The sequence below is a fragment of the Euprymna scolopes genome, chromosome 36 (assembly GCF_053919585.1).
Source record: "Euprymna scolopes isolate OS-2025 chromosome 36, ASM5391958v1, whole genome shotgun sequence".
Lineage (NCBI taxonomy): Eukaryota > Metazoa > Mollusca > Cephalopoda > Sepiida > Sepiolidae > Euprymna > Euprymna scolopes.
This window is the reverse complement of record NC_136517.1, coordinates 68848602-68871123: the sequence shown is the minus strand read 5'-3', so window position 1 is coordinate 68871123 and position 22522 is coordinate 68848602. Positions and strand designations below refer to the sequence as shown.

At 31.5% G+C, this 22522-nt stretch overlaps 1 protein-coding gene across 2 annotated transcripts in view; it reads left to right on the top strand.

Moving 5' to 3' along the window:
- The window catches only part of LOC145260567 (calcineurin-binding protein cabin-1-like), a 567854-nt gene that overhangs the window by 330790 nt on the left and 214542 nt on the right, over positions 1 to 22522 (top strand). For both annotated transcript variants that reach the window (XM_080118824.1, XM_080118826.1), the window contains exons 35-36: positions 8134 to 8226; positions 18814 to 18962. In XM_080118824.1, coding sequence (XP_079974950.1) covers positions 8134 to 8226; positions 18814 to 18962 — 242 coding nt within the window. The remainder of the gene's footprint in view (positions 1 to 8133; positions 8227 to 18813; positions 18963 to 22522) is intronic.

Sequence of the window (22522 nt, the reverse complement as noted above, 5' to 3'; positions counted from 1 at the left end):
TGGTTGCTAGTGTCTACATCCGAGTTAAATTCTCATCTTTCAAGTTTAGAATCTGTGCTAAGACTAACTCATCTGCTTGTCTACTTCATTTCCTCATCTGAACCAGATCTTCTGAGTCTACTCCAATCTAATCTGTTCTATCAGCTGGTTTCCTAAATCTATCTACTTTCAACTGGAAATCCTAAATGTTGGGTAATTTTCTTTTCAGCTGACCACTGGAGCTTTCTTTTCTGCTTCATACAAAACTATTGCAGCCTCATTGAACCCATCTTGTAGTTTTCATTTGAGGACATTAAGTGCTAGTAAACAAAAGCACTGGTCTTTAGAAAAGGAAGTATAAGCTGTCATCGCAGCCATACAAAAAAATGGCAGCACTTTTTAACAAAGTGTCATTTCACATTGCTTACTAAGATCAGTGGTTTTTATTTTTAATTTAAAAAAATAAATGATAAAAAATTTTATTTTTAATTTAAAAAAAATAAATAACATTTTTTTATGAATGAATGGTAAAAATTTTTTATTTTTAATTTAGGCTAAAAAAAATGAATGATAAAATTCAAAAGTTGACTTTTACTATTAACTACCAGGGTGTATTTTTGGAATCATAATTGGTTTAAACTTTTTAGGAATTTTTCTAATGTAAAAAACCAGTATCTCCAATCTTTTGTAGTGAAGAGTTTCAAATACCTGTGATCACAGAATTTTATCTTTTTTTTTTTTTTTTTTTTAAGAGAGAAAAATATACATTTATAATCCGGGTTATTACATCGTAAGCAGAGAAAATAGGATTATTCACCACATTTTTTATATATATATGTTATTTTCTCTAATTAACAATAACAGACACCATAACGTTCAGCGCTGGACAACTACTTACTTAATTTGACACTCATAGTCTTTAAATCAGTAATAAGTATATTTCTCCTACCTCCATCAAAACTTATATAACTGGATTCACAATAAAATTTACTTTCAAATAGTATTTTAATATTTTTGTTGTGATTTGTATATTTAAAGAAATCACTATTTACATCCGACTATTTATGACGAAACCTGTCAGCATAGTATACCTGCTGGTGGTAGATCACTTTTTTTGTTGCAATATTTTGGACTTGTAATGGGGATATGATCCCACACAGTCAGACGATTCTATTTATAAATGATGTTTCTAGGAACTAACGAATCGAATTAATTCACATTCTGCTACCAACCAATCAGAAACCAGAATTGCTTCATAAATATTAAACCTTTTCTGGAGCAATTTCACATGTTTTTTTTCCGTCTCAATACGGTAAGAATATTTTGCTCTGTGGAACTGTCTACTGCAAACAAGTCACCTCTCAGGACTTGTGTGTAACAACGAACCATCGGAAACTGTTCTGTCTACTACAAACCAGTCACCTTTCAAAACTTGTTTAGAACAACGAACCATCGGAAACTATTCTGTCTACTGCAAACCAGTCACCTCTCAAGATTTGTTTAAAATAACGAACCATCTGAAACTCAAAATGGCTTATACTTCTAGAGGTTATGGGCCCAGCGTGCCTCTTTATTTCGATGGATCCGAATCAAAATTCGAATTGTGACAAGTTAAATTTCTAAGATATCTACAAATCCAAAAGCTACACAAAGTACTTAAAACACAACCTGAAAACAGAAACGACCCCGACTTCATTGAAAAGAACGCAACTGTCTTTGCGGAATTAATACAGTGTTTAGATGACCGAAGTCTATCACTGGTAATGAGAGAAGCCCTGGACGATGGCTGCAAAGCATTAAACATATTGAGAGAGCATTATTTATCGAAAGGAAGGCCCAAAGTTATTTCTTTATATACTGAACTGACCTCTCTAAAACGAATGGAAGCCGAAACTATTACTGATTATTATAAGAGCCGAAACGACTGCAAATACTTTAAAAATGTCTGGTGAAGTTATAAGTGACAGTCTGTTAATTTCCATGGTTCTTAAGGGATTACCGAGTGATTTCAAGCCATTTACAACCATGATAACCCAGAAAGAAAAACCCATGACTTTTAGCCAATTCAAGGTAGTTATGAAGAAACTGAAAAAATGATCACAGAACAAAACGAATCCACAAATATAATGAAATTTAAAAATACACACATAAAAACACCAAAATTAAATTATACCCATGCCAGGAATAAAAACCGCAACTTTGTCAAAAACAATTTTTCTGCTAAGAAAAATACAAAAATTATTTGCTATAATTGTGGACGACCTAATCACAAGAGTTTCCAATGTAGATACAGGACTCAAAATGGTGACTCCATTAAAAATGTGGAGAGCTTTGTTAGCGAACACACATTTTTATTTTCATGTACGTTTGATGCAATAATAATTTTCTTGTCGATTGTGGGGCCACGGCACATGTGATTACAAAGGAATCTGATTTTATCAATTTTGACCTCAACTTTAAGCCACAAAATCATTTTGTAGAACTAGCTGACGGGAGTCGAGTAAATGATATCGTTTTGAAAAGAGGCAATGCGAAAATCTCGCTAAAGAACAATAAAGGTGAACTATGTTTCTGTATTTTAGAAAACGCTCTTCTAATCCCAAAATTTAAACAAAATATATTTTCTGTACAAGCTGCCACAAAACAAGGTGCAAATATAAACTTTAGCCCCAATAAATCAAAACTGGTATACCCGAATGGAACTGTATTCGACATTAAAGAAAATGGAAGACTATATTATTTAAATAGCGTAGTCCCATCAAAAACCACCTGCCATGATCTACAGACATGGCATAAAATTCTTGGACACTGCAATATTCCTGATATCAAAAAGTTGCCGACTGTAGTTGATGGAATGAAAATACAAACATCAAAAACCTTCAACTGCGACGTCTGTACACAAAGGAAAATGACAAACTATCAAAGCAAGATACCAGACAAAAAGGCCAAAAAAATCCTGTCAATGGTGCATTGTGACTTGAACGGTCCCGTGGAACCGATGGCCAGAGAACATTATAGATATGTGTTGAATTTCGTAGATGATCATTCAGGTTTAATAATGGTTTACTTTTTAAAGAACAACTCTGATACCCTGCTAGCAACTAAAAAATATCTAACCGACATGGCTCCCTACAGTGAAGTCAAGTGTATTCGCTCTGACAACGGTACGGAATTCACCAATAAAGACTTTGAACTTTTACTAATTAACCATCATATCAAGCATAAAACATCAGCTCCTAGATTGCCACACCAAAACGGGATTGCTGAACGTGCGTGGCGGACACTTTTTGAAATGGCAAAATGTCTACTAATTGAATCCAAACTCTCTAAAAACCTCTGGACGTACGCACTTATGGCGGCAGCCTATATACGCAACAGGTGCTTTAACAAAAAACTATCTAAAACTCCATATGAATCTTTCTGTGGTAAAAAAACAAATTTAAGCAGAATGCATATATTTGGTTCAACTTGCTTCGCATATATAGATAAAAAGAGTAAATTGAATATTAAAGCCGACAGAGGTATATTTCTTGGATACGATAAAAACAGTCCAGCCAATTTAGTATTTTTTACAGAAAAAGTAAAATAAAAAGAATCCGATGTGTAAAATTCACAGACACGTTTAATTTTATAGACGAAAACCCGTCATATAAAGAAGAAATAATTAAAACAAGCGAAGACAATAAAAATGACGGAGACAAGAGTGTCCATGATGATGATGATGATAAAGTCGAAAGATATCCCAAAAGAAATAGAAGACGACCCGATTTTTTTGTGGTCGACAATATAAAAGATTATCAAATCAACTATTGCTATTCAATGGAAAATGCGCCAAAAAGCATTAATGAAGCAATTAATTCAGAACACTGTGATGAATGGAAAATTGCCATGAAAAAAACAAATAGATGCCTTAACCGAAAATGATACCTATACGGTAGTGCCTCTCCCAAAAGATAAACATATTATTCTACAAGATGGGTCTTTACAAAAAAGACTACAGCATCAGGCGTTGAACAGTACAAAGCTAGATTTGTTGCTAAAGGGTACTCTCAGATTTACGGTATAGAATATTTTTCTACATTTTCACCGACCACAAACCTAATGACAATTAGAATTTTACTGCAAATCGCATCACAATATGACCTAAACATCCATCAAATGGACGTAAAAAATGCTTATTTCAATGCCCCAATAGACTGTGAAATTTATATTATCCCTCCAGAGGGATTTATAATGAAAAATAAAAATAGCATGTGGAAACTTAACAAGTCATTATATGGTTTAAAGCAAAGTGCTCAGTGTTGGAATACAGTATTTCATGATTATATTATTAAACAACAATTCAGATAATGTGCTGTAGACCCCTGTTTATATACCCAACACGAAGACGATAAACTACTGATTTTGGTTTTGTGGGTCAATGATATTTTAATCGTATCAAACTGTGACATAATGTTAACCGATGTTAAGAACAAATTAAGTAAAAGATTCAAAATGACCGATCTTGGCAAAATATCCTGGTTTTGGGGAATATAATTTACTCAAAGTAAAGGACTTGTTACAATGACTCAATCGAGATACATCGACAAAATACTATTAAAATTTGGAATGGGAGAGTGCAAGAAACGCTCTACACCGGTCGAAAATGATATTAATAAAAATATACACACAGAATAATAATAATAAATGACACACAATATCGTGAAATTATAGGTAGTCTTATATATTTAATGACTGCAACCAGGCCCAACATATGCTATACAGTAACAAAACTGTCACAAAAATTAACACGACCGACAATGAAGGATTTAAATAGAGCTAAACAAGTCCTGCGTTATTTAAACGAACTAAAGAACAGAAAATCAAGAAATCCCCTAAAATTAGAAGGTTTTTCGGATTCAGACTGGGAAAACGAAGATCGCAAAAGTATATCTTGATATTGTTTCAGACTCTCAGAAAATGGGCCTATTATTTCATGGAAATCTAAAAAGCAACAGATTGTATCTCTCTCTACGTGTGAAGCAGAATTTATCACGATCACACACACGACCCAGGAAGCACTCTACCTTAAAAATATCCTAAAGACTATTTTAGAGCCAGAATTAACTAAAAGCCCCGTAGTAATTGTGGTTATCAAGCCAGTATAAACAAGCCAGAACACGATAATCAACCAAAGATCTAAGCATATAGATATAAAATACCATTTCATAAAAAACGAGGTGAAAAAGGAGTCCATTATTTTGAATTACATATCATCAGAACAAAATATCGCTGATGTATTCACGAAACCTGCAACAAGAATAAAGTTACAGCGTTTTTTTTTTTCTTAAAACTTGTTGGGGGATTCGACTGAATAATTTTTTTTTTCATGGCCCTGTATGTATATAGTTTTCTATATATCAAAAAAAAAAAAAAAAATAGTCCTGGACAAGACGTTAAATTGTATCCATTTTATTTGTATTAACACTTTAACCTACTAATGCGTAACTAATACTTTTGCTGAAATTAAAAAAACAAAAAAACTCTTTGTAATTTTCCTTTTCCACAAAATACTTTTTGCATGCTTATTTTAAGGTGTGCAGAAATTACAATTGACCTTTTATTTTTTTTGTGCACATTAGTTTTCTTTCTTATTTTTCGAAAATGTCCTATCTTTTTTTGCATTGTTTTCATCAACAAAAAAAAACTCTTTAAATGGGTACATTTATATGTATGCGTTTTTCTTTTTCTTGTCTTTTTTTTTTTAAAACTGCATAATCAAATTTAAGAAATGGCTTCTTTTTTCACATACCCACCCATTTTTAAGGTTGAAATACCTTCCATTTCTTTTATTTCTCTTCTCTGTATACTTATCTATTTTGACATTTGAACACAATTAAAAATGGCGTCTTTTTACATGCTAAAATTCTAAGGTCCAAATGATTTCTAATTTTTGTTATGTATAAGTGAATATAAAAATATATTTATTTTGAGCAGAATGAACACAAGGGACTTCCCCATTATAAAAAATAGGGAGGATGTTGCAATATTTTGGACTTGTAATGGGGTATGATCCCACACAGTCGGACGATTCTATTTATAAACGATGCTGCTAGGAACTGACGAATTAATTCACGTTCTGCTACCAACCAATCAGAAACCAGAATTGCTTCATAAATATTAAACCTTTTCTGGAGCAATTTCACATGTTTTTTTTTCCGTCTCGACACGGTAAGAATATTTTGCTCTGTGGAACTGTCTGCTGCAAACAAGTCACCTCTCAGGACTAGTGTGTAACAACGAACCATCGGAAACTGTTCTGTCTACTGCAAACCAGTCACCTTTCAAAACTTGTTTAGAATAACGAACCATTGGAAAGTCACCTCTCAAGACTTGTTTAAAACGACGAACCATCTGAAACTTTTCTGAAACTAAACATGGTTACACTTCTAGAGCAAATAAGCGATTGGGGTGTGTTCACATAAATATTCGAAGCAAACGTTGTACCCATTGACGACGTTTCTAATTGTTTTAGCTAATCAGGGAAAAGAATTGTCTTTGCTACGGAATTTGAACATAACACGTACGTCTTTCCAGTCAAAAGTTAGAATATCTCAAAGTTGACGCTTTATAGTACAAAGATAAGTAAAGATAGAAACTGTGTTCAAACGCCCTTTAATAGCAAAATATTAATTTCTTTTGTCCTAAAGTTTGAAAAGAATTGGATCAATAATTCTTATGCTAGAATCATTAGAAATAGTGACAAGCGCATTATAAACATAGAATTCTTGTGCGTCGTGGCGCATGCAAAAAAAAATCTGTAAACACGTGTTTGTGAATTTACAAACAAAGTATTCATTTAATTTTTGTTATTATTTAGAAAACAAGTTTTTAATTATGGAAAAGAAAAGAATATTTTTTAAAAATAAATTATTTGAAAAAGAATAACTACAATGAACATTATTTTTTGTTTTTGTTGTTGCTGTTCTTGGTTTTCGAGCTGCAAATAAAATATCTCAAAGTAAACGCTTTATAATACAAAGGTAAGTAAAGATAGAAACTGTGTTAGAATTTTTGTGCATCGTGGCGCACACAAAAAAATCTGCGGGTTTGTTTTACAATCCACAGAAGTATGAAAAAGTAGCCAAAAAAATTTAAAAAAATATACAAATAGTGGTAGAAACTCGCCCGATAATTGTTACGGTAACTTAAAGCCGTTAAAAATGAAATTTAATTATTCTAATTAGTTTAATGAACTTGAAAACATAATTGTAATCTTTACAAAATTTCCTTTTATTTGATAAGCTACAAGCCATATTTTGTTAATAATTTCTTTAAATCATGTCATACCTGCATTTTGGATTTCCTGGTCGCTATCTTGGATTTTTCATGATGTTATAATGGCAAATGATAATGTCCATCAGAATAATACTTCCTATGATGATAAAGTTTTACTTACCATTTTTCTTACCTGTTTCTATGATATTTTTACTTGAAGCTGTTAAAATGAAACTGAAATATGCTAATTAGTATGCAAGGTCGTAAATAACGCCAACTGGACCTTCATGATATTATGATAATATGTTCAAAATTTCATCATAATATCTTAAAAAGATCTGTGAAGATACAGTTTTTTAAAGATGGGTTAGTTTGTAAATTCTGCAAATTTTCTACCATTTTCAGTCACAAGTATTTGAATAGGACTGACTTAAAGCAAAATGTCCAGTGAACCACACATTTTTTGATACTTTGGTCATAACTCCAGTTCTAATGGGCCGATTTAAAAAAAACTAAAGATATTATTTTGTTTTTTATGCTCTTTTCAATAATGCTTGATTTGAGTTTATTCAATCTAAAGAAAAAAATGGTGTGCTATTGCTAATTGTGGGTTGCTTTAAAATTTCTTCATTCTTAAAATTAGTGAATATTTTATCATTCTAGAAAATATTTTTAGGTGTAAAGGCCCAATATTTTGTTTTAAAATGTGTTATAATTTAAAAAAAAAAATGCTTTCAAAATAAAAATGTCCTTTTTTATTTCATAGTTTAAAATAATTAAAATATAAAGAAAATATAAAGTTATAAAATTACACAAAAGTTCCATCAAATTCAAATCTTTTTTATTTTGTCTCATCTCTTCTGAATCTATGCTTAAAATCAACCTCATGCTTTTCAGGCTGCCGAACATCTTCATGAAGACTATGCTTCTTATCCAAAGAAGATCAATTATGTTGTGAGTCCGCCACACCTTGCAGTGGAATCACTTGAGGTAATAAAAAAATTTTTTCAAATTTCTTACATTATAAAATCTGACACAGTAAATCTCATTTGTCATGTTCCATTACACGTTTACAAATGAATTTTATCTAAATATTAATTACATAGTTTTGAATTTCTAACTTCTACTAATGCCACTTCTTTCTCCTCCATATAACAATGTCAGATTCAATGGCCTTATGTTCTAGGTACATCACTAGGTATTGCAGAGTCGTAGTACATCGCTGCATGTATTGCAGAGTCGTAGTACATCGCTGCATGTATTGCAGAGTCGTAGTACATCGCTGCATGTATTGCAGAGTCGTAGTACATCGCTGCATGTATTGCAGAGTCGTAGTCATAGTTGATGGTGTATGACTTGTTTCCAACATGTTTCTAGGACTTGCTGCTGCATTGGATATTCAAATTACTAGAGATTGTCCAGTGGAGACACACACTCCATTGTATCATATTTTAGTAACCGTCCCCCCAGCAGACCCTTACAGAGAGACTGTATACATGTTTCTGTGTGTGGAGCAATGACAGTTAAAAATGAGATGAAATTGAATTTGTCTTTTTTGAATCAAGTCTTTTTTATATAAAATATAATGCTGAAAATATTAATGTTTTCATAAGTATCTGCATAAATTATAAAGATTTTTTCACTTGTGTCACTTGCTTTTTAAAGATCTACAATATTTGCAAACTAAACCCTATAATAGGGACAGTATTTTTTATTTATGCTCTGTTGTATTTAACGTGAGAACTTAAATTTATATATATATATATATATATATATATATATATATAAATATATATATATATATATATATATAAATTCATAATATAGGCATTTTATATTGTCAATGAAGTCTGATAACTTTAGCAAGCAGGTGAAGAGGTTTGGCATATCCTTTCTAAAGCAAGACTTGGTGGATGTGGAGTATTTATTAGCTTTTACTATCTCTAGAACTTGTACAGCATGAGTTAGTTTATCTTTCATTTTGTATGCATATTTAATTGTTAATGTATGCCAATTTTGTATAGACAGGACTGATTTAGATTAGAAAAAAATGTCTCCTCAGTTATATTGATGTTGTGATGTAGAAATTAAAGGGATTCATTGCTAATACAGTGTTTTTTGCTGAATTGTATCCATGATTTTGAATGTTGTGTATATTTTAACAATCTCTTCACAAGTGAGCATTTCATTATTTTATCTGTTGAAAACATGTAGAAATGACAAGTCTTAATTATTCGTACTTGCATTTTTATCATATTAAAAATTGTACTTTGAGAGAAATTATTGGAAATTCATGAAAGAATATCCATCAATTATTAAGCATATGAAATTTTATATAAAACAATGGAAAAATAGCAATCTAAATGAGATTTTGAAAAATCGAGGTGAAAAATAATTCCCAACCCAAAACTACCCCCTTCCTACCCTAAATGTGTTTCATATAAGTAAAAAAAAAAAAATCATTACAACTTGGATAACTACATACATAAGTTAATATTAAGTTATTAACAAGTATGAATGTAATAATATTGCTCAGATGATTGCTCTTACATGATTTGAATGCATTCAAATTTTATTTTTCATTTCATTAATCGATCTTCTTAATTGACACATACTAAATATGGTCCCTCATCTTATTCATAAACATATTGTTCATTATTCATTTTTACTGAGAAAGACAAAACTTTTTATAAACAAGGGATATATTACAAAGACAATGGAAAAATACGGTTGTCAAAACTAACAAAGCCTACTTCAATGAATTATATATATTACTAACAGAAGTACCCAGCATTGATAGGTCATATAAGACAAAGAGAAAAAAGATGGTTGTATTTAAACACATTTAAAACAAAAATTGGTTGTATAAGACAATGAGAAAAAAAAGATGGTTGCATTTAAACACATTTAAAACAAAAATTGGTTGTATAAGACAAAGAGAAAAAAAGATGGTTGCATTTAAACACATTTAAAACAAAAATTGGTTGTATAAGACAAAGAGAAAAAAAGATGGTTGCATTTAAACACATTTAAAACAAAAATTGGTTGTATAAGACAAAGAGAAAAAAAGATGGTTGCATTTAAACACATTTAAAACAAAAATTGGTTGTATAAGACAAAGAGAAAAAAAGATGGTTGCATTTAAACACATTTAAAACAAAAATTGGTTGTATAAGACAAAGAGAAAAAAAGATGGTTGCATTTAAACACATCTAATAAAAAATTGTGTACATTTCCAGCATCCTAAATTCACTTTTTAACAAATATTCATAAAATTAATAAAAAGGTTTAATATCAGTTATTTGTTGCATACGAATATAAAGTGTCAGTAAGATGACGTATATTTGAAAGCACACTCATTGCCGTGAATGTCTTGTTTAAGTAGCCCGCTCTCTCCTCTCCTCATGCAAACGGGCGAGTCTACTTCTATGGGGGTGTGATGCTAAGACCACTCCGGTCTTGTAACTGGGCATCTTGGGTTCAATTCCACCTCTAGAATGAACTTGTTGAAAATCAAGTTTTACACATAGAAAAAAAAAAGTTCAGCGCTTCATAAACTGCACAATGTTCATTAAGTGCATAAGGACAAATAAATGTGTACGTTTTCAGCATTCCATATTCATTTTTCAAAAAGCAATATCAGAAATTAAAACTCTTTTTATCCTGTTTAATTGCAAAAGCTTACCGAAATAAACGTTTTCAGAAATATGTTAAAAAAGAACAACAAATGTCCATCATAAGATGGGCACGAATTCGAACACAAAACTAATATTTTTCAGTAAACACTCTAACCCATTAGGCTATGGTGACAGTCAATATCATGAAGGTGCAAATTTATGCACTTAAAAATGTCCAAAAGTTGAAGCAGTTCACACATGCGTAGATGTTGTAATTTTTTAAAAAGAGACGATTCTACGTGACCCCCCCACCCCACCCCACCCATTCTGCGGTCATTAAGGTAGAAAACTGAATATTTTGTTCTAAATTTCACATATTATGCATCAATCACTGACAGTACCAGACTCATTCTTATTCACTTTGAATTTCAAAAATTTTAACAAGACATACAGACACAAATAATTTTGGAATCTTATAAAGATATCCATCATTCCAGTAATCATAGTAAGTATCCCAAACCAAAATTTTATTTTCATTATATTAGTAATACACACGGACGAAAAAACGCTTTGGATAATCACAGATTTCAAGGTAGTTCTACTAAAATAGCCATATTTTTTAAACCAAAGCACTTCAAGTCTTCAAATTATTACTGTTTTGTTCGGAAATGAATATACTTTCAAATGAATTAATAAATATGAATGTACATTATATATTTTAAGAGTTTTAAGCAAATAAAGTGATAAAAATGTGAACGTCATAAAATGGCGTTTTTGGTAAGGTTTTGCAATGAGCCCCCCTGTTTTCTAAAGGTCCGTACCGTGATTGTATGAAGAATTTCGTCATGAAATTTGGGAACCAATCAGTAGAGGTGTTAATCTTAATACTGTCAAGTGTCCGAAATATTTTTGACCATTTCTTTTTTTGTCGTGTTAAAAATAAGACTTTAATATGACGAGTATCGAACATTTTGAAAAAAAAATTCTTCGGACACCCAGTAGTAAGTAAATCAATCTTTTTACTATCTTTATCAATTAAAAGTATTATTTTATGTTGAGTAGGACCGCGGTAATTGATAATTTAAAAGAACCTACCCGAAAAAAAAATTGTTTCTATTTCTCGAATTTGGTCAAATGAAGTTAGTATTACTAGAAGCAGCAGCAGCAGCTCCAGCCTGTAGAATCAGCAATAGCACAGTGTAAACAACATGCGTTCTTTAATTTTTATTCCAGAACGAATTAAGAAAAACATGAAAATATGAATATAAATGTTCTTATGTTTAATTAGAGCTATTTTGTTATCAGAATAACATTAGTTTAGAACTATTCGGTTTTCAGAATGTATAATAACAACAATCCCAACCAATTCGGCATTATGAATCTGTTGCAATTTCTCACATTTCTCGTCAAATTTAAAAACATGGTTAAAAAAAACAAAATAAACTTTTGTAGATATATAGCTTGCATGCACTTTTATTCTTTAAATTAGTTTTGAATAGCGAATTAAAACAATGTTTTACTGCGAACAGCCACAAATGTTTTTTTTCAAAATCAAAATAAGTATCAAAATCTCGTTTATACATAGATTCGAAAAAGTTGTCAAAAAACAAATATATAACAAATAAATGTTATCAAAGGCAAGATAAGTTACTTTTCTACCTAACTGGATAATTTTCTAGTGTTTTTATTTAATGTAACATGTTTATTCAGCTCGAAAAACGTACAGTGTTTACCGATGTATTGGAAAATTAAAAATGGCGCCTGGCCCGACTCTCTTTGACACAGTAAGTTTTAGAAAAGGAGTTAAAAATAAAAAAAAAACTATACAAAATACTGTTAAAAACTCACCAAATATATGTCAGCCTATGTCACGGTAACATATATTGAGCGAGTTTCTAGCAGTATTTTGTCTACTTTTTTATTTTTAACTCTTTTCCCCAAACTTACCGTTTCAAGAGTCGGGCGCCATTTTAAATTCGTTCGTATTCCTAAAACACTCTTTAACCCTAATAATAACACTAAGTTCGAGTGGCAAGCCCCCCCCCCAACAAAATACCTCTGTAAGCCACATACAAGCATCTAAAACAAATAAACAAAAAATAGATCCTTCCTTAAAGAAAAATACACATAAAAATAAATTGGTTAACTGTCCTAAAATGCTAGAATGGCCAGGAAATGGTGAATTATTTTACATTAAATTTTTGTGAAACTAACCGCTCCCCCTCTAATATTGTTTTTGTTAGCTTTGTCTCTGTCAAGTTTTCAGTATGTTCACACATAATTTTCCTTAGCCCCTACAATTAATTCAAAGTCCGAATGGCAACCCTCCCCATATTCTCATTGCATAGAAACCCTCTTAAAACTACACATAATCATCTTAAAAAAAAAAAAGCATGCATATTTTCCCATAGAAAAAAAAACAGTTAACTGCCCTAAAATGCTAGAATGATCTGTAATAGGAAATTATTTTACATTCAATTCTAAAATAATTTGTTTATCTTTCATTAAAGTTTTTCATGGCATTTTATACATAATTTCCTAAAAAGGTAGAATCACATTTTGGAGGGGTGGTCAGAAGGAGTTGAGTGGGGTTAAACAGAAGGTGTTAATCTACAATAATACCAAAGAAATATTGCAATATATTCATTTTTAAATGGTCTTATGTTTAGATTTAAGTTTTTTGTACATAAAGCACATTACAATTCAACTTTGAGTTCTCCAACTTCTTTTCTGTTTATGGATACATGGCATTTTTAAGGAATTGCTGCATATTTATGCACATTTACTGCAGATTATTTGGAAACCATAAACTTTGGAAGATTTTCAGTTGCATATTCTGATTCCTTGTACAAAAATACACTTATATGGTAAATTTCATTTCTTAGTCTTGTGTTTTAACAAAGATATGACATTTTTACTGAAAAAGTAGTGTAAAAAATGTGACGAAACACATATGGTCTTAAAGAGGGGAAAATATCCAAACGTGTGAGGCACAAAAATAGCCATAACTTCCTTAATTTTAATCAGATTTTAAAAATTTAAAAAGATTCTTTCTTAGCTCATCAAGCTCTTTCTATGCATACCAATATTGAAATATTTCAAGCTATTTCAATTTTTTCATGTGTATTGCTACATTATATCTAAAAAAAAAAAATTAATGTGGTCATATAGATTTTTGTAAACCATAAACAAAAGTACAAAATTTATTTTGGTAGCTCAATTAGCCATCAAGGTATGATTGTTCAAAGTTTGTCGGAAAGTTGAAAACTTGCTATCATGGTCCAGAAGCCAAATTTCATAGTATATGACTAAAACTGTAAGCTACTAACAAGTGAAAAATCGTTATAAATGTAATGTCATCTTGTGGTAAATGAAAATTAATACTAATGAAAGCAATAATTATTAGATGAAACCAACCTAAACACTAGGCAAAATCACACTACCGACGGGAAAAGAGTGCAAATATGACACGGAAATGCAACTTTGACTTCATATCAATTTCATTTCAAAAACTAATGTATTGAATCTTCTTAGTAGGATTATTAGATTACACATTAGAGATCAAGATTATTTATAATTAAAAGAAAAAATTGATAAAACCACTCAATTATGTAAAAGCAGTCGAACAGACAATTTGGTAAAAAGGGCAAAAAAGGGTTTTAAAAAAAATGAGTCAAAAGTATACGTTACTGAAATTGCAGTAAAAATGTAACGATTGGAGGTAGAAGCTTAAAACTTTAGTAATTTTAGGTGAGGAATTCAAAAAAATGTTTGCCTTGTTTCTAATAACAAAACTTTTTGCTACAGAAATATTTTTATTTTTGGGAATTTTAAACTCACCAAAAAAAGGACTGACAACAATAAGATTTAGAAATTTTTTATACAAAAAGTCACAAGCCATTTTTTCAAACATTGAAAAACTTTCAACTTAAAAGATAAGTAAACAAGTAAGATATTTTATAGGCAGAGGTCTTACTACAAATCCTTTCTTTATTGATTTTCTCTCAGAATTCTTTCATAGGTTTCTGCTATGGTAGATATATCAAGAACACTCCAAATCCTATCATCACTTGAAACTGGCATTACCTCAAAATCCCATCTGTAAACAAATGCTGACTCTACCTGTGCAATGTCATCTGACAAAGGCCATCGAAAAAATCTTTTCTATCTTTGGTTTGCGATAAAAATGTTATTCAGTGCTGGATGCAGATATAACCTCAATGACTTGGCCAATGTAAAAGTTGGTGTCATAGTAGACAGCAACCATTGTCCTTGATGCTCATAACTGAAGATATCCTGAGATGGTTCTTCATCACAACTGCAGGAATTATCTGAATCTCCAGCAGATTCACTAAGGGACTTTTTTGTTGCTTTGAATCAACTGGATTTCTTCTCAAGTAGTCAGAGAGAGCAGCTTCCAGTTGAACTTTATTTCCACTGGTGTCGATTTTGACACTTAACACAACTTGAGATATCTCAGTTCAAGTTTATCAAAAACACCTGATAGAATATATATGTCTCGGGGGCACTTCTACAGTTTATCGCCGAAAATGGAGACACCATTTTTTGTCGCACACCTGTCGTTAAAATCCGAGGTAGAAATCAGTATTTTAAACTATGACCAAAGCATGTAATAAATAACAAAAAATTAAACTAATGATTTTTCGGTTTCATTTAAATTAATTTGTTGTTGAACCTTTAAAGTTGCTTTAATTCAAAAAAATGTTTCATTAAAATCATTTATTTGTTAAAAAAAATAAATAAATTTTTTTTTATAAAAATCCAATGCTGCTTTCATTACAGAATTGTTTTAGTAAAATTATATTTTCTTAGGCAAACTTTTCAATAAATGTTTTCCAATTTTTCTCTTGATGAATTTTTATACAGTAAATGTTTTGGTTTTCAGATGGTGCTAGCCCAGTTTAGACAATTATGAATATTCCATTTTCTGTTTTTAATAATAAAAATATATATACGTTTCATGAAAAACATTCCCGTTTTCATTAATTTCAATTAAACAATTACGGATATGTTTTTTTTTTGTTTTTTTTTTTTGGCTTTATTTACTTTTTTTTATATTTTTTTCCGGAAGTAATTAAATCTAGTTTAATTTTTTTGTGATTTCTAACTTCAGTCATAGTTTAAAATACTGATTTCTCCCTCAGATTTTGACAACAGGTGCGCGAAAAAAAAAAATGGCGTCTCCATTTCCGCCGATAAACTGTCTTGGGAATTATTAAACAAAAAAAAAATTTTTTTTACAGTGAAATTAATTTTTTCATTTACATGCCACGTGCACATAACTTATATTTTCAGTTATTATTTTTTAATTAATATACAGTGTAATTAAAAAATAATTTAACAAAATCAAATTTATCAAAAACGCCTGATAGAACATGAACAAAAAAATGCACATTTTTACATGAAGTTAATGTTTTTATTTACACATGCACGTAAATTAAAACTTCGCTATATTTTGTTTTTTTGTTTTTTTTAAGTAATGTAAATGTACAGTCTAATAAAAAATTAATTTAACAAAATGTTAGATATATCAAAAAACGCCCGACAGAACATAAGAAAAATAAATAACCAAAAATTGAGGCAAATTTTTTAAATTGAAAAAAAAATTACGTCACATTCACACGCAACTAAAAATGTTTTGTTTGTTTAAAATGTACCCAGTTTAATTTTTAAAAGATAATTTAACAATGCTGAAGTTTATCCAACCAAAAGAAGATAAAGCAAAGAACATATGTATACCCCTATCGACTGCGTTGCCTGTCGCCGGGAGCGGAGTTGGGCTGTATCTTAAAGGTAATTCCACTCCTGATGGCTCGGGGTTACATTTTTGAAAATAAATAAAATAAAATTCAATAAACTTGTCAAATAAAATTCAATAAACTTGTCAAATAAAATTCAATAACTTTGCATCTGGACCCTTCAAGTTTCCAGCGACTTTTAACCTTCTTCAAAACTTCAAAAGCTTTTGAAAGCATTTAACTCTCAAACTCCTTGCAAATTAAAAGTCTTTAAACTGGCAAAGATTTATTCATAAGTCCTTGTCGTGGCTTGATCATCTAGTTTTTATCTTTGTCTTCATCTTTTGTTCATCTAGAGGTTAGGACCTTAATAAGTATGCCAGACGCTCACTGGTTGCTGGAACTCCTCGCTTTTCTACTTGAACATGCAACTCGTGCATAACCCTAAGTTTCTGTGGCAGTTCTGCTCTCATGATGACTGGTCAGTAACACTATCACAAGGATACTTCAGCTGGTCGTCTGATGTTGGACGTTGAGGAGTAAGTCCTTTTTCACAGGCAGGGGCATCGTTCTCGTCTACTGCATCTTGAAACATCGGTCTAGGGAAGAATTCATTTCACAACCACAGGCAAGCAACAAAAGAAATCACAAAGGCAGTCTTTTTAGTAACATTAATTATTCAACATTATTACAAGTATAGTCTCAGTAAGGACATGAGCTAGTAGCTTTTATAAGCTTGGTAAATCAGACTGACTTCTGGGTGCGGGATTATAATGGTTTAAATTAAGTTTTTTCATTTCGATTATCTGTTAAGATAACAGATTTCTTCTTTTTATCATTGTCATCATCACTGTTACATCCAACAATGTGAAATCCCTGAACTCATGTTAGAAGGACCACCCAGAAGACTGATCCGCAACAAGCAAGACAACCCGACGTTGTCCAGTCCAAGTCCTTGTCACAATGAAAGTTTGAAGGAAGATATAGAAAATAAACAACTGGCATTATTTTTTAAGTTGTAAATTTTCATTTCTTTTATTGATGTGCTTGTCGCACTAAAAATATTATTTTAAACTTTCTATAACTTTTAATTAAACAAAAACAAACTCAAGAACGTCGATATTAATGAAACAAGTTGTTTACGTTTTTGGTCGTGCGCCTCATTCATGCTGACAATTTTCATGATGATACTTCTTACTTGGATCACTTGGGATTAAGTTGTAAATCTCGATGTGTAGGTACACTCACTTTTATTAGTGGCGCTCCTTGATTTATTAGCATAGTAATATGACACCAACAGCTTATTAAAGAGGAGATATTTCTCTACAAAACGGTGCCATTTTCAGAATTTTTTTAATTGAATTTCTTTCATATTTCTTTCATTGAAGTTTTCAAGTTGGATTTTTTTTGTGTGAAAAACAACTTAAAACCCTTTTTTAAGCTCACCATATTGATAAGTGACCTTTTTTCTTTAAAATAGTACTATCTTTTTTATACGTAGAGACTCACAATACCGCGTGCATCAAATGTGAAAAAAAACAACATTTTTTTTGTGTGTAAAAAAATAAAATGACGTTCATCAAAATTAGTGACATAACTTGAAGTAGCCTAAAAAAAAAAACTATTAAAGACACAAGTAAAAGAATTATATATATATATATATATATATATATATATATATATATATATATATATAAAGCAAAAAGATTAAATCTTATTTAAATCAAAACTTTATCAAAATAACCCAAAAAATAAACGAGATATCGCAAGTTGAAGTTAAGGGACATTTAACTTTATTTACCAGTTTTCGCATCTTAAACTAGGCTAGTTTGGGATACCTAATTATAGAAGCAACCATACTTATGAAAAAAGAATTTCTAAAACTACCTGTCGAATATACCTGGTGAACCAAGTGCAAGAGAAATATAAACAATTGCACTCCAAGGAACGGTTAGAATTTTAAAAAGAGCTCTTGGTTGGAGTGACTGAAATAGTGAGTGAATACCAGATGCCCCATCCCCATAAAAACAAAATGATTAGAAAATTAAAACACATGAAAAACATACACACTCTTTTATATAGTAGATGATTGTTATAAATAGATTTTACTAATCCTAAATGTTTCATATGGAGGAGACAAATTCTTTTTATCATTTGATGTTTTCTTTTTGTGTTTTAATATTTGTTTCTTTATTTTCTAGATCTATTACCGTCAGCATGTGGCCATACTTAAAGAGCTGCTCCACAAGAAGACAGAAGATTTAGATCTGGATTATTTTGAACATTATTTGGGAGAAGTGGCTGAAAGTCCATTTGCTCATTTCCAAGAAAAGAAACAGCGCAAAGATCTGTAAGAAAATCTTTAAAATGTTTTTTTAAAACATTTTGTATGCATAATCATTTGTTGAAGAGTTGACATTTTGAAGATGAAAAAGATCAAAAGCACAAATGACTACTGCAGAAAATTTGTTTGAAGAAAAAAACTCTTAACATCATCCTTAGTGGGAAACTCATTTTTTTAAGTAAAGAAACAGTTAAATACAAAACAAAAAAACAAATTGATTTTATTTATTTCTTTTTGTCTTTTTTTTAATAATGTTTAATTTAAAATGAATAAACCTTTTGTAGTAATATTTCTCGCACATTAACTATATTTAATTAATACTATTCGTAAACGTGCATAAAATATTAGATTAATATATAATTAATCATTGAGAGGTTAAGGTTAGGTGGATAATGACACAGATTGGTGACCTGGGCGGCTCAAGTTAATATTCAGTCGGTGCCATAGTATAAATTTCACTTACGGATGTTGGCAACCTTCATGTGATTCCTCCTTCAAGAATGCCTACAAAAGAATCAAGCTGGTCAACAAATTTGTGCCAAGCTGACTGTACGAATTTACTCTTTTTTTCTTAATTACAGATATTATTATTCATCATAAAATTACAGATATTATTATTCATCATAAAATTACAGATATTATTATTCATCATAAAATTACAGATATTCATCATAAAATTACTCCAAATGAGAAGTATTGACATTTTGTCAGCTGTTAAAGGTGTCAATTTCTTTTAATACAATACAGTTCATGTTATTAGAATTTCTACGTTTTTGTTTGTGTATTGTGTATTTTGTATTTTTGAGTTTATATCTTTCTACTTCATTCTGTGTTCATAAGCTTTATGCTTTTTATTTAATTTTTTATTCACATCAAACAAGTCAGATTGAGACTAAAGCATACTGTGAAGTAAGATTCCTCTGTAGGTATGGCCCCAAAGTGAGTAAGTTGAGTTAGGGTGTAGCGAGATGCTTACATATGTATTTTCTTGGATGTTCAGGGAATTCAAGTAAACAGAACCAAGAGAGGATTCCAAAGCAGTTCAACAAAAAAAAAAAAAGCTTTTATAGTAGAAAACGTTCCAGCATGTGAGTACTTCTGAAATAAAGGGGTGGAATTTTTTGCTGGCTGTCAGGTTAGCCAAGATATTTATGTCAAGGGGCACTAGTGCAGTGAGTTTGTCAGAACACATTAAAGTTCTTGTAAAACAAACACAGGGATGCAACATTAAGACAAATACTAATAGATGCTGTGAAACCTATCAGATTAGAGACTTTGGGGGGGGAGTATTCTGTCTCAGATGTGACTATCACTCCATATATGGGCAAATGCTGGCTTTGTAGAAGTTTCTGATACTGACAAGTGTGAGAAGTTTTCTAGCATGGTAGGAGCCTACTTCCCTTTCAGCAACCTTGGCAATGTTTTTATGTATTTGTTTCAATTCATGTTACCTGTGGCTGAGGAATTTGGATGATGAACTTTCCAGTAGGGTGCTATTAGCCATGGCAATCAGTGATGCAAAAAGGTTTCTTGTCTTAGTAGATGAATGTATACGTGCGTTTCTTCAATGATTCAGTAAATGAATTAAGAAGAGCAGTATACATAAATGATTGAGTCGACTATAGGATAATCAAGGTTAACACTGCCTTTGGAGGTCTCTGATTCACTGCGTATGAGCATAGATAAATTCAGCTGCAAACCAAACTCCAGGTATACAGAACTATGATTTTTCCCATCCTCATGTATGACTGTATATGCCAAATGAGAAGTATTGATATTTTCTCAGTTGTTAAAGGTGTCAATACTTTCTCAATACAATTTCTTTTAATACAATTCAGTTCATGTTATTAAAATTTCTACGTTTTTGCTTATGTATTTCATATTTTTTCTTTTTCATCACTGATTGCCTGGCACCTACCAGAAACTTCTTAGACAATAGGACCATCCACGTTGTCATTGATGTACGTACATCCAAGCAGCATAACATTAATGCGGGAGTGCCTCAGGGGTCAATCTTTGGACTATTATTATTCTTGAGATTCACAAACAACCTCCCTGATAATATTGTCCGAGATGGGTATATTTGCTGATGATAGCATGCATGAGGGAAGAACGGATCTACATAAATCTAAGACAATGGAAGAATCATTAAAAAATGATCTCCAGACCGTAGTGAAATGGGGTTGCAAATGGATGGTAACATTTAATGCTAGTAAGACTAAGTTGCTTTCCTTTAACAATTACAAAATGCCTCTCCAACCCCTTATATCCATGACAAATAACACCCTACCTGAGAATTCTTCATTCAAACTCCTCGTCCTAACATTTGCGGGCAGTATGAACTGGAACAAATAGATTGAGGACATTGCAAAACCTGCTGCAAAGAAGATAGATCTCCTCTATTGAGCTAGAAGACTACTCATACCTGAGAATATTCTGTACATCTACAGGGCCACCATTCGTCCATGCATGGAGTATTGTTGCCACATCTGGGTTGGTGCATCTACTACTCTAACCTCTCCCTCTTGGATAGGGTTCAAAATGAGTTTTCAATCTAATCGGTTCCACTTTGTCAACTAAGCTCCAACCTCTGTCCCATCGCTGCAGTGTTGCATCACTGTGTCTGTTTTACAAATATTTTAATGCAACGTGTTCTGATGAACTCGTTGCACTTGTGTCCCTTCAACATACATATCTCCGACAAACCCGCTTAGCTTCACTGTTGAGGTCCCTAAATGCCAGAAAGCTTTCTATTCTAATAATTTCCTTCCTCGAACAGCTAAACTTTGGAATTTCCTGCCTCTTACCAGCTTCCCTGACTCTACTGATGTGTAGAAGTTTAAACGTAAAATAAATCAACATCTCGTTAATCTATCCTAACCCGACGGTCCCGATTAGTAGCCCCTTACGTCCAAGTGACGATATGCCTTGTTAAGGGTAAATGTGAATATTAAAAAAAAAAAAAACATGCTAAGAAACTGAACAATTTTCACATAACCTGCCTCCATTGATTAAGACAACATACCAGACACAGAGGTCAAACCGGTCAAGCCTCTCATCAATACACTTCATGCTGCAGCAGTGTCACATTCATTGAGCAAGTCATATCTGTCACATTAATGCAATTGGGAACTGCTTGTGAATTTGATATTCCCTAGAAACATCCTCCTTTGGAGGAAGTCAGTTGAATCCACTGGGGGTGCATGCCGCTGGTAAAATAAAATATATGCCGCATGTCAGATTGAAAACTTCAAAAACAGCTCCTTTACAGTGAGCTGTCCAAATAAAAAGGAACTGCAAAAGGACAGCTTAAAGGTGTCCTTCAACCGATTTAGTTTGTATTCCAACTCGTGGGAAAACCTAGCCCAAGACAAATGTTCTTGACATACTGCAAGACACAAAGGAGTCACGGTTGCTGAATCTGTATACACTGAAGAGCGCAACAGGAAACATACGATTTGAAAAGACAAAGCAGTCAGCATCTCTGTTACACAATCATCAAATGATTTACATGCGGCAAATACTTCAGATTCGTCATCTCCAAACTCACAAAACAGCTGCATAAT